Raw genomic sequence first — 27,635 nt, forward strand, 5'->3', positions numbered from 1 at the left:
CCATATAACACCATTTTAAATTTCATCTGATTATTTCACTTTCCACTATGCAAATCAAGCAACAAGGATTGTATCGGGATAAAACTTTGCGTGAATGATGCGTTTAAAGTATGCCACCTTGTGACCAAAAATTGACAAAACAGTTCAAGCCCCTAGGTACTGAATATGTGAACCTCAGTTGACTTTTTACCGAAAGTATCGGTCAATGTGTAAGATGTGTGATTGAAATTCATATAATAAAATTAATAAATGAAGCTCTCTATAATAGTACGTATTTGTGTCAAAAATTTCTTGAATCGGATCAATACTTCCTTTAATATAAAATTTTGCCAACACCTGAAGTAATTTCCCGGGCTTTGATCCTTGCAAGTTGCGAGAGTATAAAATGTTCGGTTACACCCGAACTTAGATTTTCCTTACTTGTTTGAATGTATGTTTGTATGTATGTGCATTTTTTGCAATTTTCATATGTATAAAAAATAAAATATTTCCGTATGCATAGTATGTATGAATGTGTGTGTATATATAGGTAAAATATCGCTTTCGATTAAAACATGTAACAGAAAAACTAAAAATTTCCATTCCAATACAGGCAAAATCGCATAAAATCAAAAAAATATTTTCACACACCTCAGCAAACTCTAGCCGTATCTTCTTGTCCTAATACTCGAATTACCGTTTGCGCAAAAACATTGAAAATAAATATGTGTGTATGTATGTGCGTGTTAAATAGTAATTGCCAATTATACGCAAAAAAACCTCTTCATTAATTTTATAAATTTTTTTCGGGTTTTTGCTTGTCAACTTAAGTGTTATATCTTCCTAACATTTCAATCAATTAAATATATGTATATGGTCATTCCGTCCAAAATTTATATTCAAAAAAATTTTTTCTTTGAGGCAAAATATTGGGAACTTTTTTCTTTTATTTCGATAAAATTTGAAAAATTTTGGAGATATGAATTTTCAAAATTTCAGTTTTAGGAACTAGCCGGCCTAATGTTACGATTCTTTCTCAGCTTTCCAATGAGATATAAATATATACGTTAAATTTATTCTACTTTTTTATAAACAAATAATTTTTTTTTCAATTTGGAAATATTTTTATTCAGTTTTTTTTTATAAAAAAATGTATAAAAAATATAGTATTATAAGGTTTGTTTTTGTTTTCATAACATATACATGTTGTCATTTTGTTGTTTTTGGTTATTTTTCAAAAAACATAGTAAATCACCGAGAAGAGATACGTGAGTGTTAGCGATGTCATAATGATCGTCAAAACAATTAGAAATGTACTAGTATATATGTATATACAAACATCAGCAGTAGAGCCCTTGCACAAGAATTTTCTGGCGAAGCCGATGGCCGGTATTTGGTAGACGATTCTGTAAAAATTACAAACAAATTAATTAAAATTAATTCATTTAAATTCGAAGTAGTGAGCCATAAATTCAGCAAAATTTCATTTCTAAGGGCCTGACGGCACAGGAGGGGGAGCCTCCCTCGACAATAAGCCACGGACAGGAGCGGCACCAACGTTTGGCGAATTCGCTAATATGGCAGACTCCATTGAATTTGGGGTGTTTGACCGTAGAAAGGAGGATTGAGCCATTTCCGGTGATGAGTGAAAACAGGTAGCGACGGCTACCTTTGTAAGCAAGTCTGGGTCCGAGCCGAGTCCTCCTTTATTCAGCAGCCGTGGCAGAGAAGCAATCTCTGGGTTAAAGGCAAAATGCAATAGGTTGCTAGCGACCAATAATACAAGTAGAACCAGAGTTTGTTTGTTGGTCAGAAATGAACTTAATGTTTTTCTTCAACCACATTTCAGCAACGAGCACATCGTCATCGTCAGACTACAGAGTTGCTAGAGGTGAGTAACTTTTTGATTTTATTTATAGCAAAGATCTATTTATTTTTAAACTCCACCACTTTTGTAACTGCGGACAAGGAGGAAGTTCTTGAATACGCCCTAGTCTCATAAGAACTGGCACCCTTGATTTCGGGCTGGAGGGTTTTTAACGACCACTTCTTCTCTCACCATAGGTATATTAGCTTAAGGACTTGGATCTGTACTATAGAAAACTTCGATCAGCTCTATTATCTAGTAGTAGTTACTAGTTATCATTTGGCAGTCGAATAGCTCGATTCTTTGTAAATTGTGACAAGATACTAAATGCTCTAATGTACGATCGGTGATTAATGGACAATTATCCAATTCGAGAACGGATAAACTCTCAGCTGCACAACTACCCGCGGCCAGCTGACGTATTCTATCGTCAGTGATAAGCTCACAGTGCGACAAAGGGGGATACTTTAGTATATCATCCCACGATTTCAGGGTTAAGAGGGGTATGGTTGGATAGAGGAGATTCTCCAGATCACGAATATATATAACCGCCGGAAACGTATAGTTTTCGAGATATTTGCATTTTAAGTTGAAATTTTCACAAATTTTATTTCTTTTTTATTGATTGCTTTCATTCGTTTGAATATGGCAACACTTATTATCTGTCAACATGGAACCCATTTGTTATTGTGCATATAACGAAAATTGTGCAAAAATAAAATGCTTATTTAAAGCAAATATTTAAATAATTAATATAAAATAAATATGTAGAAGCATTGTAGTGAAGTGTTAGTGTATAATAAGTGCATAATATAAAAGAAAAGTTAACCATAAATCGAGAAATTTTAAAATAAAATTTGTGAAAATTTCAACATAAAATGCAAATATCTCGAAAACTATACGTTTCCGGCGGCAATCTGGGATGTTATACTAAAGCTGACCCCGACAAAGTCTGTGCAATAATAAAAACCGCAAATATAAGTTATTTATATTGAAAATATTCAGAAAAAGCGCCATTCCAACTCATACCTACCAGTTTTTCTAAACTGGGACAACCGGTTACCAACTGCGCCAGCGTCAAATCGGTTATCTGATTGCACTCCTTTAAGTCCATGCGTTCCAAATATTTGCAATTCTTGCCCAATGCCTGGAAACCGATATCGGTGAAATTACGACAGCCAGATGCTTCAAGCGTATTCAGCAATAGATTATTCTGTGAGAGAGTCATTAGCGAGAGATCGGAGAGTTCGGCGCATTTCGAAATGCAAAGCTTTTGTAATTTAGGACAAATGGCGGCGATCTGTCGTATCGAAGCATCGGTGACTGTCTGTGAAGAGAAAACAGAAGTTTGTTTTTCTTTCATGTACATGTATTGTTATTGTAAGTGTATCGCTATGTATCTCACAGCTGTGTAAATTGAGCACCATTAGGTCGTGACAGAATTTAGCCAGACAGGTAATGGCATTGTCATTGAATTGTTTACAACCTTTTCTGCAGAATTTGCGCAGCTTTTTGTAGCCGCACGCCAAGGTATTTCCGGGAATGCGCTAGTTTTACAGAAAACAAGAAAAAACATTCAACTTCGGTTGAAGTTATAATACCCTTCACAAATACACCTCACAAAAACTTTGATTGGTCAGTTTGTATGGCATCTATAGATATGCTATAGTAACATGACCTGAACAATTTCGTCGGAGATTGCACCGTTGACTTAGACAATAACCTATGCTAAAGTTGGTGAAGATATCTCGTCAAATGAAAAAGTTTTCCATACAAGAGCTTGATTGCGATCGTTCGCTTTGTATGGCAACAATATGCTATAGTCGTCCGATATCGATGGTTCCGACAAATGAGCAGCTTCTTCGTGAGAAAAGGTTATATGCTAAGTTTAAGATCAGTATCTCAAAAACTGAGAGACTAATTGGCGTAATACAGACAGACGAACGGACGGATAGACAGACGGACTTGGCTAAATTGACTCAGCTCGTTACTCTGATCATTTATATATGTATTCTTTATAGGGTCTCCAACGTTTACTTTTTGGTGTCACAAATATCTTGGCAAACTTAATATACACTGTTCAGGGCATAAAAACATAAGTTGGCGCTTACGTCTGATAGATGTTTACCCGAAGATAAAACTTTTGCTTTTTTGATAAAATTTTTCTCTGACTGAGTCAAAAATATTTTCGAAAATCAACAACATTTCAAATAATCTTACAAAGTTAGGTCCAATAGAACATCCCATATAATATATACTGTGTAATATGTTATACACCTAAATCCAACCATATGACCTAACCCTTTGGTTCACAAAACACTTTTTGCAAATTACTAATAGAAATACAGAACTCTGAATTCTTCCTTTGTCTGTATTCCCTATGTCAGAACTATTTTCGAAATATACTGCTTGTTTCTTCATCATTTCCAAGTCTAACATATCGAATTGTCGCACATGTCGAATTGAGTTCACTTTGCTTTCAATTATGTTATATCAAGGTATCGCAATGCCAACGACATTGTATCGACATGTATATAAGTAGATAAGCGATAAGATTATCGCCATCGCACATCAGACACATCACCATCGTTTTACATATTTCAGGGCACAATAAACCAATTTTAATATAAATATTCTCTATCGTTTATATCTGTTCCCAAAATAGCAGTAGAAGCGAAAATATATAACTTTTTTTTTTTTGCATATTCCCTTTCGTTAGTTGATCGCTTGTACATTGTTTTTGTAAAATAGAATATAGAGAATAGAAAAATTAGATTAGATTTGTTACTTTTTTGTGCTTTTTTGATATTTTTGCGCACATTCGCCTATTTATGGTTATTTACTGAAATAGCAGTTTTTATTTTCTTCGCCGAAAAGTACCGATAAGATTTGTAAACTAGTTCATAGTGTGTTTGATTATGTTGATTATTATAACTTAAATGACAATGCACTATAACAATAGATAATTTTTAATTTTGGTGGGTAGAGGACCTTACCGATCCAATGAAAATAGGCCTTTAATCGTTGAGTTTTGATCTGCGCACATTCCTTTTGAACAACATGCCAAACCTGCTGTTTAGAAATCGGGGATTGCTTTTAAAAATTGCGTTTGATGCTCATAAGTTTTTTATAGGGTTGAGATCCATGGACTGAGCCGACCATATTATTAAACCAATATTTTCTTGGCTAAGCCAAGTTTTAGCCATTTGCTGGAGTGTTTTGGATCGTTATCCTGCTGGAGAGTTAATTTTAAAGGCATATTTCAATTGGCATATGGCAGCATTATGTTTCTTAATACCTTCACATACACATCTTCATTTATGATCCCATCGATTGTATAAATGGGACCTACACAGCTATACGAAAAACATGCCCATACCAAATTTTTAAGGCCACCATGCATTCCTGTCTTGACAGTATGTATAATTTGGAAGATACTCCGTATTTGGGGGTCGACGGACATACTGCCTAGAACTTGTCCTAACAAACAACGCCTGTTTCGATACATCTGTCCAAAGGATATTACGTAATTTTGATATTGGTCAGTTCAAATGGCTTTTTATTTACATATGTTATGATACTATAACACAAATAAAAAGCCGTTTCCACGACGGTCGGGTTAACGTAATCGAAACTGATCTGGAATTTTATCCGGCCAAGGACTCAGTCAACTCGGCAGCATCCCTTAAAAATATTTCAGACATATTTTGATAATTTCTCTTCCGTTTTTAGTAGTAACGATACGACTGCGGATATAAAATATCGATAATTTTCTTTAATACTTCGTAGTATCGAAAGTTCGACATTTTACTGAGTAAATGATGAGAACATCGCGATGTCTCGATAAATGTCTTTAGTTTTGAGCCTATATAATAGATCGCAGAGAAATAGGACTAGTACTTAAAACGATTTTAATTATGATTTTACGCCGATTTTTATCGATTTTCCGTTATCTTATTCAATACGACATTAGTACTGACACTTTCCCGGAGAGTTCTACCTCAATTCAACACTTTTTTTGACAAAATCGTGCACCCAACAGTGTGCAATAACTCCGATAAATCGACGAAATTGTCGACCAGCGTTTAACTGCAGTAAAGTCCATTATTGATCCCAAGAAATGCACGTCTACATCTTCTTCGTCCTTTCTTCTTCTTCCTACAAGCCAGGGTATCTACAAAACATGCGCGGATATCGAACAACCAATTGTACTGGTCGCCAATAAAGCTGTCAGCTATTCACTTATATTATATTTTCCCATGCCAACCGCATCACTGTTGTCACCACGAGTGGAAGCATTGTATGCACACATTAATATTTATAAACGTCTGTATGTATTCCATCAAGAAAGTGAAAATCTTTTCATAACCAAGAAACACACAACTAAACATACATACATATGTATTTACTATATATAGAGATACTTATCTGTATAAAAAACTATATGACATGTATGACACTTATACATATAACGGGACCATGGCTGTGGCAAAAATGTGGGGCAACTATGCTGCCATTCAATTATACAGCCATTCACACATATGCATAGATACATTCATATATGCATGTCTGTGTACATATGAATATGTGCTTATGTACAGATTATGTGCCCAACCGGCCTAGCCGAAGGACATCGAAATGGCACTGTTCCGAAATGTTAGTTCCTCTTTGTGTGCCCCTTGTTTTATGACACAGTCTACTGCAATGCCAAGAACTACTACAGCATGTAACGAGAGTTGATTGCATTAAAAAGTGCATACATACATATGTATATTCATTAATGGGTGTAGGAATAAGTATGCATAGCAGTATGCGCTAAAGTAAGAAACAAAAAGGAAATAAGAGCGAATTGTCGGAATGCAGTTAATAATAAAATGACCGAAATTTGGAAATCGATCACCTGATAGGAAGCAGGTCACAAAATTTATAAGAATTCTTGTTTTCCATTTTGAATATACTGACACTTCACTTATAGAGATCATCAAGGATATTAATAGATTGTCGGTTTTTATATTTTGTAAGCAACTTAAACACTCAAAAGTTAAAAAAAAAAAAAAACCATTTCAAATAAATTTCGTAACTATTGTGATTCAAAGTCAATATTTTATTATAGAAACGTTAATGTTATATCCAAATGATTAGCGTGACGAGCTCAGTCGATTTAGCCATGTCCGTCTGTCTGTATATACGCCACCTAGTCCCTAAGTTTTTGAGATATCGATCTAAAATTTTGCACACCTCTTTTTTAATTTGAAATGGATTATTATCTAAAGCAATAATGCAATATCTGAAGAAATTGTTCAGATCGGATCACTATATATTGAATATAGCTGCCATACAAACTCAACGATCGCAATAAAGTTCTTGTAACGAATTGTTTATATTTGTGAAGGGTATTATGGCTGCGGTGCAACCGAAGTTAAGTTTTTCCTTTTTTTATTTTTATTGGTAATTACGTTTTTTGACTGCGTTAAATAAAATTTAATATTTGTTATAATAATATTAACCCAACGTTTACCCTAGTTTTTTAAGTGTTGAGATCTAAAACTGCTCAACTACAGAAACAAAAATTTCAACAGTTAAGATTTATAGTTACGATATAATAAATTGTTACATTTTTATTCATTACTAGCTGACCCGGCGAACTTCGCACCGTCATAGCGTAGCTTCGATGCCACTTTATTTTGTATAGCTGACAGTTGTCCTATCTTAGGTATGAGTACCTATTCAATTTAAACTGGAATCTACATATAATATCCTCCATATAAAAATTAATCCCTATTTCTATGGTCTCGCCATAACTGAGAAGGACTTTACTAATTTCATAATTCATTAATATTGTGTAGTCATCAAAAGTTACCAAAAATTGATATTAAGTTGTGAACTTACCGTGATTAACAAACACTTATTAGCAAACAACAAACTTCTTAGTCTTTAAAACACAACAAACAAATTCAACTTAATAGCGCTATATTAGGTTATGTGTATCAGATTATAACAGATTACTAAATAGGTTATGCGAAGTTTGTATACTGCGTTCTGAAATCTTACTATGATGTACATATTTTATTATTATTAAATACTTACATTAAAATGAAATCATCACTGGTATGATTAATATTACCGTCAAAGTCGGTACATTTAATTGTGGCGAGTAATTTTCAAAAATTAGTAAATTAGTGCGATAGAATTTAATTAAGTAACCACATTTCCGAACGAACGATGCTCTTTCAATATAGTCCATGGCAGTGAATGACAATGACATTCGTTACGCGCGTTTTTTAAAATATCCAAAATTAAATGTATTTTTTCAATATTTCTGAGACATTTTCTTAATATTTTTTTCCATAAGAACCTTCTACAGAGTATTAGAAAACTGGCGTGACAACGGGAAACGGGTTTCATTTTTATATATTTAGATAGAAGAAGAGAAAACAATTAGGTCTTTTTAATTTTGAAAAGTGAGTCAGATAAGTCAAATGTGCTGGAATGAGAATTAAAATCATGACATATACGGCGGAATGGCTCGTTTAGTTCAAAATTTGATATACAGGATTTTATCAGTAAAGGTCTAAACTGCCTCGAAAAGCGAGCCGGGATATTAAATTTAATTTCAAAAAGGAGAAAAGAACTGCAAACTGTTCCATTCAAGATTTTCACTAAGAAAATAAAGCATTTCCCTACGACTAGAAAGTGTAGGTAGATTAATAAGTTTTAAACTACTAGTGTATGGAGGTAGACTTACGCTAGAATCCCATCGGAAATACCCTAAGGCGAAAAGTAAAAATTTGTGTTTGAACAGATTCTAACTTGTCAGAATGAATTTGGTTCCATACAACAGAGCCATATTTCAATATAGGTATAACCAAAGTTGTATTAAGTGTTTTAGTAATATACGGATCAGTAAATCCTTTAGACCAAAGTTTGACAAAACTGAGGACAGCTTTTGCTTTCAAGACCATGGTATCAATATGAAGATTAAAATTAAGCTTAGGGTTCTAAGTTTGGGTGTAACCGAACATTTTATACTCTCGCAACTTGAAAGGGAAATTACTTCAGGTGTTGGCAAAATTATATATTAAAGAAGTATTGATCCGATTCGACCCATTTTTGACACAAAACGTACTATGATCGCGAGTTTCATTTATTTATTTTATTATATGAATTTCAATTATATATCTTAAAAAGTCAACTATAGGCACTGGGGTCCACATATTCAGTATCTAGGGGCTTGAGCAGTTTGGTTCGATTTAGACAATTTTTGGTCACAAGGTGGAACACTTTAAAGGCATTATTCATGTTTCTATACATGTACATATATTTTAAGTACATATCATAATCTATGCTCCCAAACAGGTATATATTTATATATGTAAGTAATTTTCTTAGCTTTTAAGTACTCGTATATATGGAGTGATCCATTTCGTATATAGGAGGCTTCCTACTTTTTTAAAGAAAAAACATAGAAAATTCTAATTTAATGGGAAATGCTTATTACCATTCAAAGGAATATTCTTTGGCTTTTATTTTTTGAAGATTATCTCTTTTAAATGTAGGCCGCGGCTACGTCTCAAATGGTCCACCTATTGAGTTCAATTTTCGATGATTCGTTCGAGCATTTCGACTGGTAACTGGCGAATGAAACGCTTGATGTTTTGCTTCACGGCCTGAATCGAAGCGGGGTTGTCCGCATAGGCTTTAGACTTTGCATATCACCACAGGTGTGATATCACAAGATCTGTCAGCTCTTGAATCTCTTTAGTTTGCTCTTCGCCCCAAATGCGGCAGTTTTGCTTGTTTACATACCCTCGCTCGCTAAATACATTTTTTACAGAAAGTAAATTTTCGTAATAAAGTTGAACAATTTGTAAACGTTGTTCAGGCGTAAGTCTTTCTACAACAAAAATAACATGACAGTTTGACACGACTCACGGGTGATCTGTCATAAAAAGGCTATTGAAAAACGTACCTCTACTTGGACCACCTTTTGGCATTTTTTCAAATATTTTTTTTTTTAATGTTTTTAGCAAGCACAAGTAAATTATATTATATTAACCAGATATAATTATAGTCTTTAATTTATATCCTTAAATGAATAAATCACAAAATATCTTTACTTTGCTTATATGCTACAAAAGCGTTCGTTTTGATTGCTTTTTAATTGATAACGCGATTAAACTTTGTATTTCAATTTAAAAAATAAAAAAAAAACATTCATTTTAGTTATGGTATAAGTTAAATAAAAATAAAAATATTTAAATACATGTATGTCGAGCTTAATTTGTAAGCCTCACTATCTTTCAAATCATTTAGTCTACAATTGAATGTGTTTTGTTATATCACTTACTTATACTGATAAAAACTGATCCGATGTTTGTCAAAATTCAACGTAAGACGCTACAAAAAAGTCAATAATTTTTCAATTTACTTGAAAATATTACCATAATTTTAAATGTTTATTTATATCGGTAAACGTAAAGTAAAACAAAATAAATAAAGAAGAGCTAAGTTCGGGTGTAACCGAACATTTCATACTATTGGCACTTGCCGGACGGACGGACGGACAGACAGTCACCCGGATTTCAACTCATCTCTCCATCCTGATCATTTATATATATATATAGCCTAGATCTAACTCGATTAGTTTTAAGTGATACAAACAACCGTTAAGTGAACAAAGCTATTATACTCTGTAGCAACATGTTGCGAGAGTATAAAAATAGAAAAGGCAACATTAACTAATAATTTCCTAGGAAACCCAAACGAAACGCATGCGTCCAGTTATGCACGCCAATCTTAGTACATTTTGATATTTGATTTAGTTTTATTTTTCGGAAGAATGAGGAGCGAGTTTTTAGTTTAGTTTGGCATTTTTGTTTATTCTTTGTGAAAATTAAATTTTGGAAAAATTAAAAAAATTTCAAAGAATTTGGAAACCCGTATCATTATTGTTATCTCAAACTAAAAAAAAGTCAGTCCTTTCAGTTCAAAAACAATATTATTTGGCGTATTTGGGTAGTTCTGGTGGTTGACCAAGGATTCTAAATGGCAATGATGCTCGTCTTATGGAAAGGTCGAGTTGTAAAAACTCTAAATAAACCCCGAAGGAGGCTACTCAAGTCATTAATAAGCCAGCCAGCCAGAAAAGTATTGAAAACAATTGAGCAAATAACCCTATGCTATTCAAGAAAAGCATTGCAGCTCAAGAGAGAACGTAAAAATTTGTCAGTTAAGGACTGTAAACGGTTTATGGATCAATCGTTAGCTTTCTGATGGTAAGTAATTTTATTGGCATCGGTCCAACGAGCAGCTCCAATAACAATAAGTTAAATAAACTGGGAATCATGGTGGCGATGACATAATGGTGCGACCGTGCTTCACTTGGTGGTCGATCGATAAAATTTATTATAACTAACGTGTGACATGCGTAAAAATGCTGAGTAATGGCGAAAATAAACACAGTGTAAAACGTAAGCAGATAAAAAGTTATATAAATTTACAAACAAAGAGGGCCAAATTGATTGTATTACTTAGTGTAGGAATAATTTAAAAAATTTATAATATATTTTTATTGTAAAAGTTTTACTATTGTAGAATAGTAGAAATAAATTGCTGCAATCAGATTTTTATTTTATCCGTTGATTAGAAAAGTGTAGAATTAGTAGTAGAAGTTTGCAGAATTTCCATTAAATTTATTTTGGTTGTAAGGCTTAGGACTTTTAAATTTATATTTTACTTAGATATTTGATTTGCCTGCAACGCTTGGGTGTAGGACATATTAAAAATAAGTATTTGTTTGCGTGCGATCGACTCTTCTCCATTCACATGAAGTTAGAAAAGAAATTTAAAAAAAATGCGGTTCCGGACATACATTTGCCAAATGTGTCCGAACCCAGACAGAGGTTTTTAGTCCCAATTCAATAATCAAATTGGGTAATGAAGATTTTTTGCCAGTTGTTGCGGAATCGCCCGATATCCCAACAATTTAATGTTATTAGCATCTGTGGCAAAATAAGCCCAGGAAGAAATAGGGTTATTTGATAGAATGCATTGTAGAGATATCAGGGGCGTTTAGGGAACAGAAATTGGTGGAGGAAAATTTTGAGTTAAAAAATAAACTAGAAGAAAAGGAAAGGGAAATTAGTTACCTCAAATATCAATTAGAAGATTTAGCTAGGAAATATAAAAGATTACAAAATGAGTTAAAGGATAAAGAGGAAGGTTTTGATGTAATAGATCACTTTTGTAATAATTTTCCTCCACAGATAAGCGCCATTGTGCAAAATAATGTTAAAAATTTTAAACGAAACCCTAACGGTCGTAGATACGAACATTATTTTAAAACACTGGCTTTAGGTGTGTACTTCCTTTCACCATTAGCTTATAGACATCTTTAGCCAATCCTTAGGTTTCCGGATGAGAGAACTCTGGACAAGTTTGTTTCGGAATGGCTCCGTGATCCAGGATGTAATAGTAGCAGCATTAGGTGTTTAGAGTTGAGAAGCCGGGGCTTTAGTCAGGAACAAAAATTCGTGTCAATTTTGTGTGACGAAATGGCACTTAAGAGTCACATGCAATAGGTATTTACCTAAATTTGACAAAATTGTAGGAGTTGAGGATTATGGCGATGAAAATCGCACAAGTAGAATAGGTAATAATGCAATGACTCTGATGGTCCAAGTTATTGGTGGAGCGCCGTGGTCTCACCCCCTATCATATTTTATTGTCCATGGTTCCTGTAAATGCCATTTTGTTTTTGATCAGGAATCTAATTTTCTCAATTTAGCTAGAGTCTTGGGTGTTTCAGAAGAACACCCATCCTTTGAAGTAAATGGCAAGGATACATTTTTTTTCAATGACTGCCCCCACCTTGAAAAATATAAGAAATTGTCTCGAAAATTCTAAAAATAAAGTAAATTTTAAGTCTCGTCCGATAAGTTGGTCCGATATAGTGCACTTTTATAAAAAAGATTCACAAAATCCTATTCGTTGTGTACCGAAACTTTCGATTGCACATATTTTTCCCAATAATTTTCAAAAAATGAGTGTCAAACTTGTAGGACAAGTCTTCAGTGACACAGTCGCTTCCGGAATGTTATCCATTTATAGTTCCGGTCGTTTAACTTGTCCTTCGCCTAGTTTTTGCGGAATATGTTTTATTTATTAGTAAATTGTTTGACATTTTTAATAGTAGCAATTTTGAAGCTATTTTGGCTAGCAAAAAAGTTTTTTCGGCAACGACCCAACAAATTCAGTTATTAGATGAGGCCATAAAACTTTTAAAGACAATTAGGGTTAGCGATGACACCGGGGCTGACATTACTTCCTCCTTCAATTACCTTAAGGGTTGGATCCTTAATATAAATAGTTTGAAACGATTGTGACGATTCTTGTTACGCTCAGGCTTCCAACATATACAGACGAGACCGCTACGTCAAGACAGTCTTGAAAATTATTTTGGACAAATTAGGAGAGGCGGTGGTAGAACTGTAAGGATAACACCTTACATGTTCTGCAATTCATTTAGGAAATCGTGGGGATTGCGTTACGCTAATTTAGTAACGAACGGAAACTATGAACCGATTAACAATAACCAAAGTTTTTTCCCTAATACTTCGTATCAATTGATAGAAAGTATGTGTAATGACCGTGTAACGCAGGACCTATCGTGGCAAGAGTTTCAAGGACTTCCAAGACCTGAACATTCGTTCAACAGGCTAGGGTTAGAAAGTAATAATGAGGTAGATGATGCTGAGGTAGATATTTAAAAAGAAAACGCATTTTCATATTTTAGCGGCTACTTATATTTAAATATATTTAAAACACATACTTGCTCCCAACCCTTACCCTACTTAGGAGACGAAATTTCTTTAGAATATCTCTGTACGCAGGAAAGGCAAGTGGACAGGTGCAATTTGATTAAGCCGCCACAGGGATTTGTATCTGTTGTCACAGAATAGGTGTAGGGCAATTATTGTTCGACAAAATGAAGAATGTCAGCCCATATAAATGTTGCGATAATAGCAACAGTACTGCTATTCTAGCGTTATATATTAGGATACGAATATTTTTTTCACTTAGGTTTTTCAATAGGGACCTAAGTACTCCTCACTTTTGGGCAAAAATATTATGTGTTTCGCATATGTAGGTTTTTGGGAGAAAATAGCTTCAAAATTAATATATAGATATATAATTTTCGAGACCATTTCTTGTGTACTATTTCTTCTTCGCCTTCTTTCTTTTTTTCTCGAGTATATTCACAACTGGGTTCTGGCCAATTTTGGCATTTTATATATTACTATTGTCTACACATATATGTAAATATTATACTAAGCTATAAATTTTAAGTATTTTGGTAATATTTAATTTTGTCTACTTATTTTTTTATATAAATGGGAAATGTTTGTATTGTACACGTTTCCCATACAAATGTGATATTGCTTGGGAAATGTTTTGTTTCTTTGTTTATATATTTTATATTTATTGTTTATTTATAATTTTTTGGTTTGTTTGTTTGTTATACTTTATACAAATGTGATATTTTTTATGAATTGTTTTGTTTTTGTTATAGTTTTTTATGTTTGCATAGTATTATATATTAGTACTACGACTTATTTTTCATAAGTAAATATGTACATAGTATATGAGTGATATAGGACTACCGAGCATCCAAAAATAATATCGGTAACGCGCTAATTGCCTCAATGGTAGTGTGGAAATTGCAAAATATCCAAATATTTTTAAATACCTAATCGATTTTTAACGGCAGTGGCAACATTGGCAAATGTTATAAAAAATGTGGGTTTTGACAGCTCTCTCTCGATTCAAAGAGTCTCGCATCATTTCATCCTTGCGAATATTATATAAGAACTAACCACTTTCACTAGGGTATTTACATATACCGGTTATGCGAAAACTTATGCTTCAGTTAGTAATCGATGCAAACCCGTAAAACGTATCAGCTGATTGCTCTCTTACAAGGCAGGGTTGCCAGTTGCACGAAAATAAAGACGAACATTTCTGGTTTTCTGTTTTTTTCTCCGACGAAAGTAAATACAATATTTTTGGCTCGCATGGACATGAAAAAGTTTGGAGAAAGTGAATACTGAGCTTGATCCACGGAATATGACTGCCACGGTAAAACATGGTGGTGGGTCGTTCATGGTGTGGGGATGTATGGCAGCATCTGGAGTAGGTAATCTTGTGTTCACAAAACACACCGCCTGCATTGTTAAGGAATGGCTTCTTTACAAAACACCCAAACAATTGAAAACACCAGCCCAATCTCCTGATGTCAACCTTATCGAGCATTTGTGGAATTATTTAGAAAGAAAAATCAGAAGACACCAAATAACCAGCAAAGAATCTTTGAAAGCTGCGTTATTCAAAGAATGGAGCAAGATTCCACCTTCAATAACCCAAAAGCTGGTGAAGTCCATACCATCCAGGTTGAGTGCAATTAAAAAATCCACAAGCTATCCAACGAAATATTAACCGTCCATTAAAGCTTAAAAATAAACCCGTTAGAACTTTATTTTCGCAATTTATTTTTAGTGCATAGATACTTTAGTGACGTAATTTTAAGCTATTGGAACATTATTAACTTTAAGTTTGGGTTTTTTGTTATTGGAGACATATAAATATAAGAATTAATTGAAAATATAAAAAAATTGGTTAATAATATTAGTTTTAAGGCTTTTTTTGCATGACAAAACAGATAAACACACTGCATACTTATATATTTTTGTGATACACTGTATGTATGTACGTGTATGTGTGTGAGTCGGCGAGCGACTGGTGAGTTGACAAATCTATGGCTAGTCACGCACTAGTACACCAGAATTCGAGCGAACTTGCACTATCCACTTTTCTAGTCCAAAGTAATGCAGGAAGAGAGCAGTATTTTCTTAGAAGAAATATATAAAAGACTGGTTTCACCGTGCCGTAATTAAATTTTGTTTTATTAAGACTCGTCAAAAAGTCGATAACGAAGCAAGTGAAGGAATAAGTGGCGAGCAAATAAATATTTAATTATAATAACAAACAAAGCAATAAAGGTGATTATAAGGTGTTAGAGAAATTTAAGATAATAGAAATAGGCTGCAACGAAGCTATACAATTTGTTCAAAAATTGTAGCGATGCCTTTGACGTTTAAGTATTTTTTACAGTTACACATGTATAAAGCGAAGCAAACAGCATACATTTTAAATTTTTTTCAAATATAACCAACAACAGAAAAAAAGATCGCAATAAACATTTCCAAATATGTAACTTCAATGCTGTAAGTTTAAAAACAGGAAACAAACAGCAATTCGAAAAAAAATCGAGGACTTAGGTCTAGTTGCAAATGTTTTGTCCGATACTGTATATACTGTAGTGATCCGAATCTATACCAAATTTCGTAAAGATATCCTGTCACATAAAAATATTTTCCATACAGGGATTTAAGATTGGTTTGAATGACAGACGGACAAAACACGATAGTGTTCACTAGAGAGACTAAACCGAACCACAAATTTCTAGTTAATAACTAGAGTAATTTCGACAAATTTTTATTCTGTTTATATTATGGTCTATGAGTTTTACCATTTGTTAGTTCGTTTCAACACTATGCATGGTTTGACGAATCAAAGACAATTACCAAGCAACCTGTGCTGGAACTAGTTATTGCGAGCAACTATTATGTTGTCAACTGATAAAAGTATTTATTTAAAAATTACGCAGATATTTGCCCGCATTTCTTTTATTCTATCATTCTTGTAGTAGGAAATTGTTTGAACATAAACATATGTATTTGAATGCTCGCATTTACTAATGTTGCTTAGCCGGCACTACCTTGACTTAGTCAGTCGGCGAAGAAAGCTGCAGCGATTCGGTTCTTTTGGGCTTGGAGCACTTTTTTATTTGTAATCTCATTTTAATTGTTTTTTCACAAATCAACTGACCTCTAACTTTTTTTTATAAACGCGTGTGTTCGGTGTACAGGTATTAGTAACAGTAAATTTTCGGTTGTGTTATTTTGCATTATTGAACACTGGTGAGTAAATCATTGGTGTTGCGTGGGTTTCATCCCACTATAATTTTTTTTTGCTTTCAAAAATTATCTATCCTGGTTTAGCAGTATTTTTTAGAACAACAAAATTTCGATCGGGTATAAAATTTTGAATACATGTGTAGATAAATGTTTATACCTATATCTCTTCCTAGTTTATTACTAACGTGTGACATGCAAAAAAATGCTGAGTAATGAGGAAAGTTAACAAAATACTTGTATAACCGAGCGGTAAAACCACTTAAGTGAGCTTTTTACCAAATTAATGTCAAGCAGCAAACAAAATAAAGTTTGTTTTTTCCAAATTCAGTAAATAGATTATTGCTGAAGCCTTTTAAAAAGGATAAAAAAAGAAGAAATGTGGGGTCTTAGTTTGCATTTTATGAGAAAAATAGAGCTTTTAACAAATATAAAGCGTACTGACTTTTTACAAAAATCTGATATTTTGACTTGTGAATTTTTGATTGAAAATTAAGGTTTTTTTCGATATTAAGTCAAAATAGGGGAGAAAAAAAAATTTTATTATTAAGAAACCTAAAAACTTTGTCATTTGAATTTTTCACATCAATTTTGAGGTCATGTGAAAGAAACTATAAACAAGAGTTATAGATATTTTTATTACCTACAATAATGCCAAAAAACTTTTTTCTATAGGAATCATAGTTTTGTCAGCAGTCGGGATAAACCATTTTTAAACCTTAAAAATTCAATCACGCTCCTCACATTCCTCTTCTCGAAATAATGGGTAAAATCGGGTAAACACTTCCCTTAACCCCCATATACCTAACAGAAATATTTTCGTCCTTCTGGATCATTTTATACTGCTTCCATCGGTCAATATGTAAGAAATCTTACAGAAATTTAGATCTAATAACAGTATATCCTTTTGCCTTAAATGGATGAAATCACTGCGTTACTTTCCCTAGTTTAATATAAAGTTTTGCCAACGGCTTTGATGCTTGCAAGTTGCAAGAGTATGAAATGATCGGTTACATCCGAACTTATCCCTTCGTTACATTTTTAATTCAATATTTTCTTTTAAAAAATAAAAGTATAATTTAAATTAGTAATTAAAAAAAAATTACTTATATAAAATGTATTTCGATCTATATATTTTTATATTTTATAAATATACTTAGTTTTAATAAAAAAACGTTAATCTTTTTTGTATTAAAAAACGGTAAGAGTACTACGTTTTTTATTCAAATTACATATTTTTATACTTTATTTAAATTTTATTTATTACTCTAAGTTATTTTTTTACATCAATTTTTTCGTGATTTTGCGAGTTTTGAACTTTCAACAGCTTTAAGCATTTTTTTATATTACAATGTTTAATAATTTTTTATTTATTTTTAAAACTTTTTAATTCGTTTTTTCCTTCTATTTATTGCCAAATAAAGTTTCTATATATCTTTACTATTTTAATTCTTACCATAGCGATGGCGGGACTAACGCTCGGCCACATGTTGCTGTTGCTCAGCTTTTATTGCACACTGGTGCAAGCCAGTTACCCACTCAAAATACTAGGTTTATTTCCACACCCAGGCATTAGTCACTTCCACTACTTCCACCCCATTATGCGGGGCTTGGCCGAGAAGGGTCATGATGTTACTGTGATAAGTCACTTTCCCGATAAAAGTCCATCAGCACGGTACAGAGATCTTCCGTTAATAGCTAATGAAACTTTTACGAATAGCGTGGACTTGAAGGTAAGTGAAAGACTCTTAAGAGCTTAATTGAATGAATGAAAAATCTATCTTTCTCCGCACGAGTAACTGCTTTTATTTGCTAACTAATGATGAGAGTGCAAAATTTTAGTTTTTGACTTTTTTTGTGTCTAGTTTCTCGAATGTATAATATGATATTATATAATATAATATTTGAGTGAGTATGTTCGTTACACAGGTCAACAAAAAAATTATTTTGAACATGGGTTTTACTTAATATATTCTGGTAATACGAGTATAAGCAAATATACATATGTGGGAAAGGACGATTACAAATCGAAAATCGAATTGCTTTTTAAGTAAGAAATTGCCCATACTTGTATAATGGCGGCCTGCGCTGCTGTTGCCGTCAAAAGAGAAGGAAGAGCACCGGAGATAATGTCGCTTTCATTTCTGTGTTTCATAATTTTGTTTCCTGTAACAATCAGTACAAAATGTGTTCGAGAAGTTGTAAAGGAAACGCTGGCTCGTTTTGCTATATTTGCGGCAATCTTATTAAAATTAGAGAAAAAAAGTATGATTTAAGTAAAAATTTAACGATTTGCGAGAGATCTACCTGTCAGGACGAAAATGCGCTCCACATGTGTCATATAACTCTTGCAGATATATTCTGGATGATGACCTTATTTCCTATCTTTTTATAACACTGGTCTACAGTGGTTTTGTTGCCCTAGATATAGGATCGATTTTGTATATATTTGTGCCCACAGCTTATGAAACTATAAATGCTTTTGTAAGATTTGCTCTCGCTTATTTTTAAATCATTATTTTCATTTAACTTTACAAAAATCAGAAAGCATGAAACAAAACAACTGAAATATTTCTAATGTCAGTTTTTTTTTGAAAATGAGGAAAACATCGAAGTAAACAGAGAAACAAGTTTCGGAAACATGTTCTATTTTAATAAAACGTCTTTTATGTACTTTTCTGTTATAAATTTCTAGTCGACAATATTTTTTTAAAGAACTAACAGTAATTTGCTATCATGTGACGATCCCTTCAATATTGATACCTTTCTTCCATCACTTTTAGATCTTATTTGAACCGCTCTCAGTGTTCATCACAATAATTTCCAAAATTAACTTGATACTTAAATTTGCTCCTAGAATCTTACAGTTTGTCAGCATATTTTGCGCAATTCCTTCATAATTTGGTACTTAATGGTTGCCTATGAAGTTTTTATACCAAACCTTTTTCAAGCTTCGACATCCGTAACAGTTATGATCTTGATATAATCTGTATTTTTCAACAATTTGCATTTGAAAACCATCAAGTCTTCCATTTTTAAATTTTTCCATACTAAGTTTGGAAATTTTTTACAAATGTCACTAAAAAATATCCTTCCATGTCTAACGCTTTGACAAATTGTTTTATCTTTCCTAACTTGATCACGTCTTAAATCACTGAGTTCATTTTGAATAAAAACAAACTTTGGTGTATAGGTTTTACCGCTCCTATTTACGTCCATTGGTTGACTCCACCGATATCTAGGTATTTGGAGACATCGTTGTATTTGAGTAGTCCAAGTTAATAACTTTTGAAATGAAAAAAGCAATGTAATTCTAGATATTTCCAGATTTTATTTTTAGTAAAACCTTAAGGGGTTACATGTGTTTCACGGCTTCAAAAAACAAAAATGTTATTGTCTTATTTAATTCTTTAACATATCTAGAATATTGTCCTAAATTCTCAAGTAGATCCGCGAAATAGTTTTGGAGGTACAGCTTTGAAAAGTTGCGCGCTCGACGTCAGCTGTACAATCACTTAAAACTTTTTTTCGCGAATTTTCACCAAAATTTACATTTTTTTGTAAAAACGTCTGCCAAAAATACAATTTTCATTTTATTTGTTTTTTCTCCGTCCAATACCTAGTTAATGGTCTTAGTTCAAACACGTATTTATTTCTTTTTACTTTTGACGATCCTGTTAGAAGTTCTGTTGTCAACGCGGAAGCACCTTTTTTCCTAGGGACTGCGAGAATCGATGTCGTAATAACCGAGTTTTGTATATTTTCCTTTGAAAATTTCACAAAATCTGCTCAAAACAAAATACGTTTCTTTGGAATAATAAAGTTTGAATAAAATATTTTATTTTTTATATGAAAAAAAATTAAAAATAGAGCCTGTTTTGCTCCACGAAACCCATATAACCCCTTAAAACTTTTCGTGTACTTTTTCGCATATTTTCTGTAAGGAGCCTCCGAGTAGCGATCACGTGATGATGCGAAAAAGGTGCGCAGAACTCTAATTATGACTGGAAAATTAAATTTTTATTACTAACAAGCAGATATTTATCAAAATATTAGATATTCAATTATCTTAAAAACAAGAGAACTTTTAATATTTTCATGAATAATGTCGTAATCTGGACACTTTATAGTATCAAAATTTGCTAAGTTGCCCCGGTTAAAAAAAAAAAAGTTTTTGTTTTTGTAGAACTGTGTAACTATTAACTATTTTTATAACATTAAGTACATAGGTTATAGAGAATTTGGGAGGAACCAGATGATCAACCTTCAAATATTTGAAGGAATTTTTTCCAAAACTTTCAGAGGCTAAAATAAATGCTAAAATCTTTGTAGGATCTCAAATAACAAATGATAGATTATGATATTTTCCCAAAGTTACTTAGCAATGAGGAGAACAGTTTTAAGGCAGTAGTGCGTGGTTTCCTTGGATTACGTAATGATTACGAACTTCTCCATCATTACACACTCATTTAGATAAATTTAATGAAAATATTGGACCTTAGTCGGCAAACAAGTAGAACACTTCCATCAAGATATATATAACGGAATTTGAAAGACGTTACTAAGGCCAGTATATTATATTGGGGGCTATATTTAGGGGGTAATAAGAGAAACTTCTACGGAACATTACAGGAAAAGTAAAACTATTGATTTTTTAGCATTTGGAGTCTACTTTAAAATGTCTTTGTAAGAATGAATCCTTAATGGATGATCGGTATTTGTTAATAAATTATTTATATGTAAAATTTTTATGTTTTTTTATTGAGTAAAATTTTTCCATTTTTTTATACATAAAAACCAATGAAGAACTTTTTTTTATTCTTATTATGATTTTGACTAAGGTATGTGTAACACGTGCGCAAAAATGCTGTGACATGTTCAGAAGACTACTTAAAATCTAAAGTTTATAATTAAATATAGCAATAAATCAAGTGGTTTTAGTGAATCATAATTTGATCCAAAGAAAGTTGAAAGCATCCATATTACTAATCCCTTTTACTTTTTATTACCATGTGATCAAATTTGACCCGCACTGGTCTATTTAAAATATACGCGCAAACCGAATCGATAAAAAAAATTCCAAGATTGGTACAAACTTTTTTATGTTCGTGTGAAGTTCGATCTCCATAAATGTATCAATTTGTATAGTATGTGTTTGGCAGATTTTTGTTTACGACGCGACAAGTTTGTCTGGATTTTTACCATGGAAAACAAAATTGAACGAGTTTGCTTGAAATATCGTGTTTCTAATGGAATCACGCCAACGAATTATTGAAAATGTTCCAGAAGCGTTTTGGGGTGTCACTTTATCACGAAACCATGTAATTGAATGGCACAAAGTATTCAGTGAAGGTCGTGAAGTCATCGAAAACTTGCCTCAAGCAAGTCGTCCATTCACCTCTGTTAATGACGATAATACCAAAAAAGTTAAAGAAACGGTGCTTGAAAATTAACGTATTGGTATCAGTGCGATGACAGAGGAGCTCAACATCTGTCATGGATCGACTAACACATTTTGGTTAATGTTTTGGGTTTGAAGCGTGTCAATGCTAGATTTGTACCAAAAGACCTGAATCTTTTGCAAAAATGACGTCGAGTAGAGGTCGCAAAAGAAATGCTTGACAGTGTAGCTAAAGAGCCAACATTTATTAAAAGCATCAATACTACTGCCAACAATCTAGCGAATGGCAAAATTGAACCGAACCGAAAACCAAATTAGTTGAAGGCACTAATATCTATACACTACTTTTGATTTTTATTCTTTGGATTGGAAAGTTATGGTTCGATGTCGAAAATTTTTAGACGTAAGATGCCACGCTCCAAAGACAACTTGTACACAAAAATTTACTCCGATATCTTCTTTGGTACTTGATTTTTTTACTGTAAAGTGAAAGAATCGCTTGGAATTTAAAATTGTGATTTAAGGAAAGTGCGAGGTTATCATTCGATTTCAACTAACTTCACATTGTCGTAGGAATTATCGAAATGGTTTGTCGTGTGCAAATTTGGTTGTTATAACCCAAGTTGTGTAAGATATATTTACATTAAACATATTAGGGGGCGCGACCCTACATTTTAAAGATTTTTAAACTCCTGTTTCTCCATAATAAGATTCCTTATATCAAATAACAGTTTTGTATATTAATTCGCAGCTTAGCTTTCGGAGAATTTTTGAAAACTATATTTTTTCTCTCATATTAAAAGTGAATTCCGAAGTTTGGGTTAGTTAAAATCAACTTATTCACAGCTTATGTTTGCAATCTTTTAATTTTAATGCGATTCTTTTCGTTGCAGATCTTCGAAACGCAATCCTTCTACAATCACTTCTTGGAATTCTTTTTGATCACCGAATGGGGAACGGACGCCTGCAATCTCACATTGCGTTCCGATGCTTTGGCGCAGGTGTTGCGAGAGCGGCAACATTTCGATGTGATCATCATGGAGCAATTCAATAGCGATTGCATGACGGCGGTGGCACATCAACTGAAGGCGCCTTTCATAGGGTTGAGCAGGTGAGTGAAGTTTCTTTTTTTTAACTTCCCGCTAAGAAAATTGAAAATTTTCTAAAAATCGGGAAGTTATTGGTTTCACCCCATTTTGCAAAAATCGAGTTCTCAACCGATCTCGACTTTCTGAGGTTCGAGGAAGCTTCCCCGAACATTTCTACGATGATGTCCGTATGTCTGTATGTATGTGTGGATGTGTGTGTGTGTATGTATGTATGTATGTAAACCTCTTATAACTTTTAAACGGCTCAACCGATTTTAAAAATTAAAAAAAAAACGGCAAACTAAAGGGTCTCATTAAACTTGAATTTCGTGTAAGTTTGGACCCAATCGAACCAGTAGATTTCGAGAAATCTCAAAAATATAAAAAGAATTTTCTTCCAAACGACTTGACCGATCGACACCAAAACCTAATCAGTTCTAAACCTTGAAAAAACACATCAAACCGGGTCGAAATCGGTTGATTTACTTGCGAAAAATCGTTAACGAAAGAAATCACCAAAATTTATTGGTCTTTGAGAAATTTGGAAAATAGTGTTATATTAAACTCCCATTAAACTTTTGAGCTCGAAGAGCTCCACATTTTTTTTTTTTGTCTTTTAACTAAAAGAGTGCTAATTGTAATTATATTTTAAACAACAAAAAATTCTAGTTGTGCTATGCTGAATTGGCATTACGAACGCATGGGCATGCCCATGATAACCTCAGTTATGCCATCACTAATTATGGGACAATCCGAGGAAATGACATTCGGCGCTCGTCTCGCCAATTGGTTCACACACCACGTTATGCTTTTGCTTTATGAGTGAGTAAAAATTATTCGCGGTTTTAAAACATCCCTTTTTAATAAAATATCTATAATTGATTGCTAGTATTTACAACACGCCCGCTACCGATGCCTTGGTACGCCACAAATTCGGACACAATATGCCCTCGGTTGCCGAACTGGCGAAGGAAACATCAATGTTATTCGTCAATCAGCATTTCTCATTGAGCGGTGTCAAACCGCTACCACCATCCGTTATCGATATTGGCGGCATACACATACAGAAGGCTAAGCCGCTCGATGCTGAGTTGCAGAAGTTCATCGATAACGCCGAACATGGTGTGGTCTTCATTAGTTGGGGCTCGATGATACGCGCCGACACTATGTCGCCCGCTAAACGTGAGGCTATCATACGCGCTGTGAAGCGACTTAAACAACGGGTGATTTGGAAATGGGAGAACGCCACGCTGGAGCACAAGCCGGATAATCTGTATGTTAGCAAGTGGTTGCCACAACGCGACATACTCTGTCATCCGAATGTGAAGGTGTTCATGTCCCATGGCGGTTTAATGGGTAGTTCAGAGGCGGCTTACTGTGGTGTACCGGTAGTGGTCACGCCCATATTTGGTGATCAGTTTTTGAATGCGGCGGCGTTAAAGTATCGCGGTATGGGTGTGGTGCTGAAATATGGCGATATCACCGAGAATTCAGTGCTGAGTTCAGTAAGAGAGGTGTTGAAGAAACAGTAAGTGAAATGAGTGCTAACGAGATTGTAGGGAGAAGGTGTTTTCTATATTTTTCATCTTGCAGATATATGGATAACGCCAAAGCGGTTTCATTCTCCTACAGACTTCGTCCGCAGAGCGCACTCGAGACCGCCATCTGGTGGGTGGAATATGTCGCCAAAACCAAAGGCGCGCCGCTCACTAAAGCTCACGCCGTGCATGTATCGCGCTTCGTCTACTACTCACTGGACATTTATCTATTCATTGCAGCCATTCTATTCATATCGGTTGTGAGTTGTAGTTTTATATGCAGTAGGCTGTGCTCGCGGAGTCCCAAGGCCGCTAAACAAAAGTCAAATTGAACAAGGAGGTAACGATTTCAGATTGAGAGAGTTAGTTCAAGTAAAATTTAGACAAGAGCACTTTATTTTCTCTCTTAGATATATTAGATAACAAATTGCTGTTATTCTTAACTGAGTTCAAAACAAATAATTAATGAAGTTATCATAATTAGCGTAATTTAGCTCATAAAAAGCGTGAAAGAAGAGCAAAAAATACCTAAAAATTCTTTTCCAAAAGTTTAAAAAAATTAAGGCAATATAAACTCCATTTTAATAGTTAACATAACAAAATAAATGAATAATTGTTTTAAAAAAAATTTTTCATCCATGGTTTAAAAAAGTGTCGCCACTTTCACATAAAGAGTTGCCAAAAAAGCCATTGAGGCATCATTAAAACTATATAAGATATAAATATTTATAAGTTATAAATACACCTTTTTTTTTGTTAAAAATCATTTACCTGTTCAATGTTATTTGATTAAGCGTATCCTTATTTAATTAAATAATGTATATAGAAGTATCCATGCCTGAAATCAAAAAGATATTGTATTATAAAGATAATAGAGAGATGACTTTCACACATAATTCTAGCTGCGAACTACTTGTAGTAAGAAAGGGCAATATAAAAAGAACAAAGGTGGAGAAATACCTTCAGATGTTAGCAAAACTTTGTTTTAAAAAATGTTGCGAAAGAATTCAACATTCATTGTTTGACGAAATTGTGAATGGATTACTATCCAATGTGGTATCTTCTTGTCTTACATTATAGGTCATAGACTAACTTCGTTGTATAACTATATTTTACTTCCCGTCAGTGAAAATTATATTCAAACTATACATATATGTGATATAATCTCAACCGAAGAGGTGTAATTTAATATTATATATTAAGGTGGTGTGAAAATCGTCAATCAGAGTTCGGAATGCATTATATTAGGGATATGAGGCTTATACCAAGGTCTAAACCAACTCCATTCATATTCAGCGCTAAACCATTAATATAAATTTTAACATTTTTATGAAAACTTGTCCACTCAATTTCATTAAAATTACACATACTTTGACCAACCTAAAAGATAAAAGTCAGGTGGAAAGTCGGAATCTACATTATAGCCCATATTATTATCCCATTTTCACACTGGCGATAAAGGTGCTAAAAACATTTGTTCTCAGTGAATTTCGTTATTATAGCTTTACCGGTTTAGGAGATATGCACATTAAGCCTTTTTGGGGGTGGGACCACCCCCACATTTTCAAAAAAATTTAAACTGCAGATGCTCCTCCCTTGTATGATCCTGTATACTAAATAACAGTCTTGTATCTTGTTGTGGAGCTTAGTTATGGAAATTTATTTGTTTTTGAATAATGGCGTTTTGTGGGCGTGGCAGTGTTCCGATTACGCCCATCCGCAACACCAACCGTCTTGAGGTACCAAGAAACATGTGCACCAAGTTTCATAAAGATATCTCAATTTTTACTCAAGTTACAGCTTGCACGGCGGACGGACAGACAGTAACCCGGATTTCAACGCGTCTCTACATCCTGGTCATTTATATATTTATAACCCTATATCTAACTCGATAAGTTTTAGGTGATACAAACAACCGTTAGCTGAACAAAACTATTATACTCTGTATCAACAGGTTGCGAGAGTATAAAAATGTAGTGTTTCTCATTGAGAGGTGCCAAGGTACACGCAGGCAGTTAACAAATGATAGGACGAATGATACAACAAAAGCAAGAACAATCAAATATGTATTCATGTACACAGGTATGAACATCGGGCAAATCATTATTTATTCATGTTTATTTAGTTGGCTTTGGGAAGTACTTGCTTCTAATTTTTTTTCTTAATTGTAATTGTTAGTAGGCTCGATATATAGTATATATATTTGTATTTGTTATCGTTGTTGTTTTTCTTGCCAATTTTGGCGACATTCAAGTACAATTTAAGAGAGAAATGTACACCATTTTTTATTGTGTATAGTTTTATGCCTTGGAGAGTGACGAATCGAACAGACAACTGGTATAAATGCAATAGACTAACAGTATCAAATAGAAATGGAATAGCAATTGTTTTAAAGAGGTAGCCTTATATTTTCTGACTTCTATTCAGCTGGGTAGCTCCGTTGTTGCTCTTACATACAATTTTATTCACAGGAGAATTTCAACTCATCGTAATTTAGTCAAAATACTTTTTTCGTGCGGATGGTTCTATTTTGTTTGGTTTAGAAAGAGCAATATCAAATAGAAAGCGTTTATCATAAGAAAACCAACTAAAGATTATCCACCAAGGGGCTTTCAGTAAAGGCCATATCCGCAGATTACCAAAGTTGTCTGTTTGTTGTATAAAATTAAATTTTAAATCGAGGGATTCGTTCAAAAAACCCATAGCACGAAATTTGTACGTAAGTTCCTA

At 33.5% G+C, this 27,635-nt stretch overlaps 3 protein-coding genes and 1 pseudogene across 7 annotated transcripts in view; 3 read left to right on the plus strand and 1 right to left on the minus strand.

The window, feature by feature from the left end:
- Positions 1-25,668, plus strand: part of LOC106616190 (UDP-glucosyltransferase 2-like) — a 44,606-nt gene extending 18,938 nt beyond the window's left edge. The window contains exons 2-7 of one of the 3 annotated variants that reach the window (XM_070108038.1): positions 18,340-18,611; positions 23,173-23,390; positions 24,037-24,189; positions 24,257-24,895; positions 24,961-25,245; positions 25,316-25,668. In XM_070108038.1, coding sequence (XP_069964139.1) covers positions 18,340-18,611; positions 23,173-23,390; positions 24,037-24,189; positions 24,257-24,895; positions 24,961-25,237 — 1,559 coding nt within the window. In that variant the 3' untranslated portion in view covers positions 25,238-25,245; positions 25,316-25,668. Of the gene's footprint in view, positions 1-16,677; positions 16,885-18,339; positions 18,612-23,172; positions 23,391-24,036; positions 24,190-24,256; positions 24,896-24,960 lie in introns of those variants that run through there. The other 2 variants (XM_070108039.1, XM_070108037.1) reach the window with 2 other exon arrangements.
- Positions 1-27,635, plus strand: part of LOC106616199 (UDP-glucosyltransferase 2) — a 64,227-nt gene that overhangs the window by 18,934 nt on the left and 17,658 nt on the right. The gene's annotated exons all lie outside the window — the stretch shown is intronic.
- Positions 1,155-5,400, minus strand: LOC118680897 (F-box/LRR-repeat protein 2). Of its 2 annotated transcripts, XR_011396124.1 has the most exons (4): positions 5,145-5,400; positions 4,843-5,078; positions 2,880-3,173; positions 1,155-1,385 (listed from the first exon to the last, which is right to left on the minus strand). XR_011396124.1 is itself a non-coding variant. In XM_070108790.1 (2 exons), exons 1-2 carry the CDS (start codon positions 3,213-3,215, stop codon positions 1,320-1,322), a joined length of 402 nt encoding a protein of 133 aa, XP_069964891.1. In that variant the 5' UTR covers positions 3,216-4,193; the 3' UTR covers positions 1,155-1,319. The 2 variants fall into 2 exon arrangements, 1 of the variants encoding a protein (XP_069964891.1); XM_070108790.1 differs by lacking the exons at positions 4,843-5,078; positions 5,145-5,400 and having other exon boundaries at positions 2,880-4,193.
- On the plus strand, positions 11,280-12,751 carry LOC138856897 (uncharacterized; annotated as a pseudogene).

Source organism: Bactrocera oleae, chromosome 4, assembly GCF_042242935.1.
Source record: "Bactrocera oleae isolate idBacOlea1 chromosome 4, idBacOlea1, whole genome shotgun sequence".
NCBI lineage: Eukaryota > Metazoa > Arthropoda > Insecta > Diptera > Tephritidae > Bactrocera > Bactrocera oleae.

Coding starts and splice junctions, on each gene's coding strand:
- LOC118680897 (XM_070108790.1), bottom strand. CDS start 3,215: ATGTACATGAAAGAAAAACAAACTTCTGTTTTCTCTTCACAGACAGTC. Junction 1,386..2,879: donor GTCCCAGTTTAGAAAAACTG/GTAGGTATGAGT, acceptor TAATTTTTACAG/AATCGTCTACCAAATACCGG.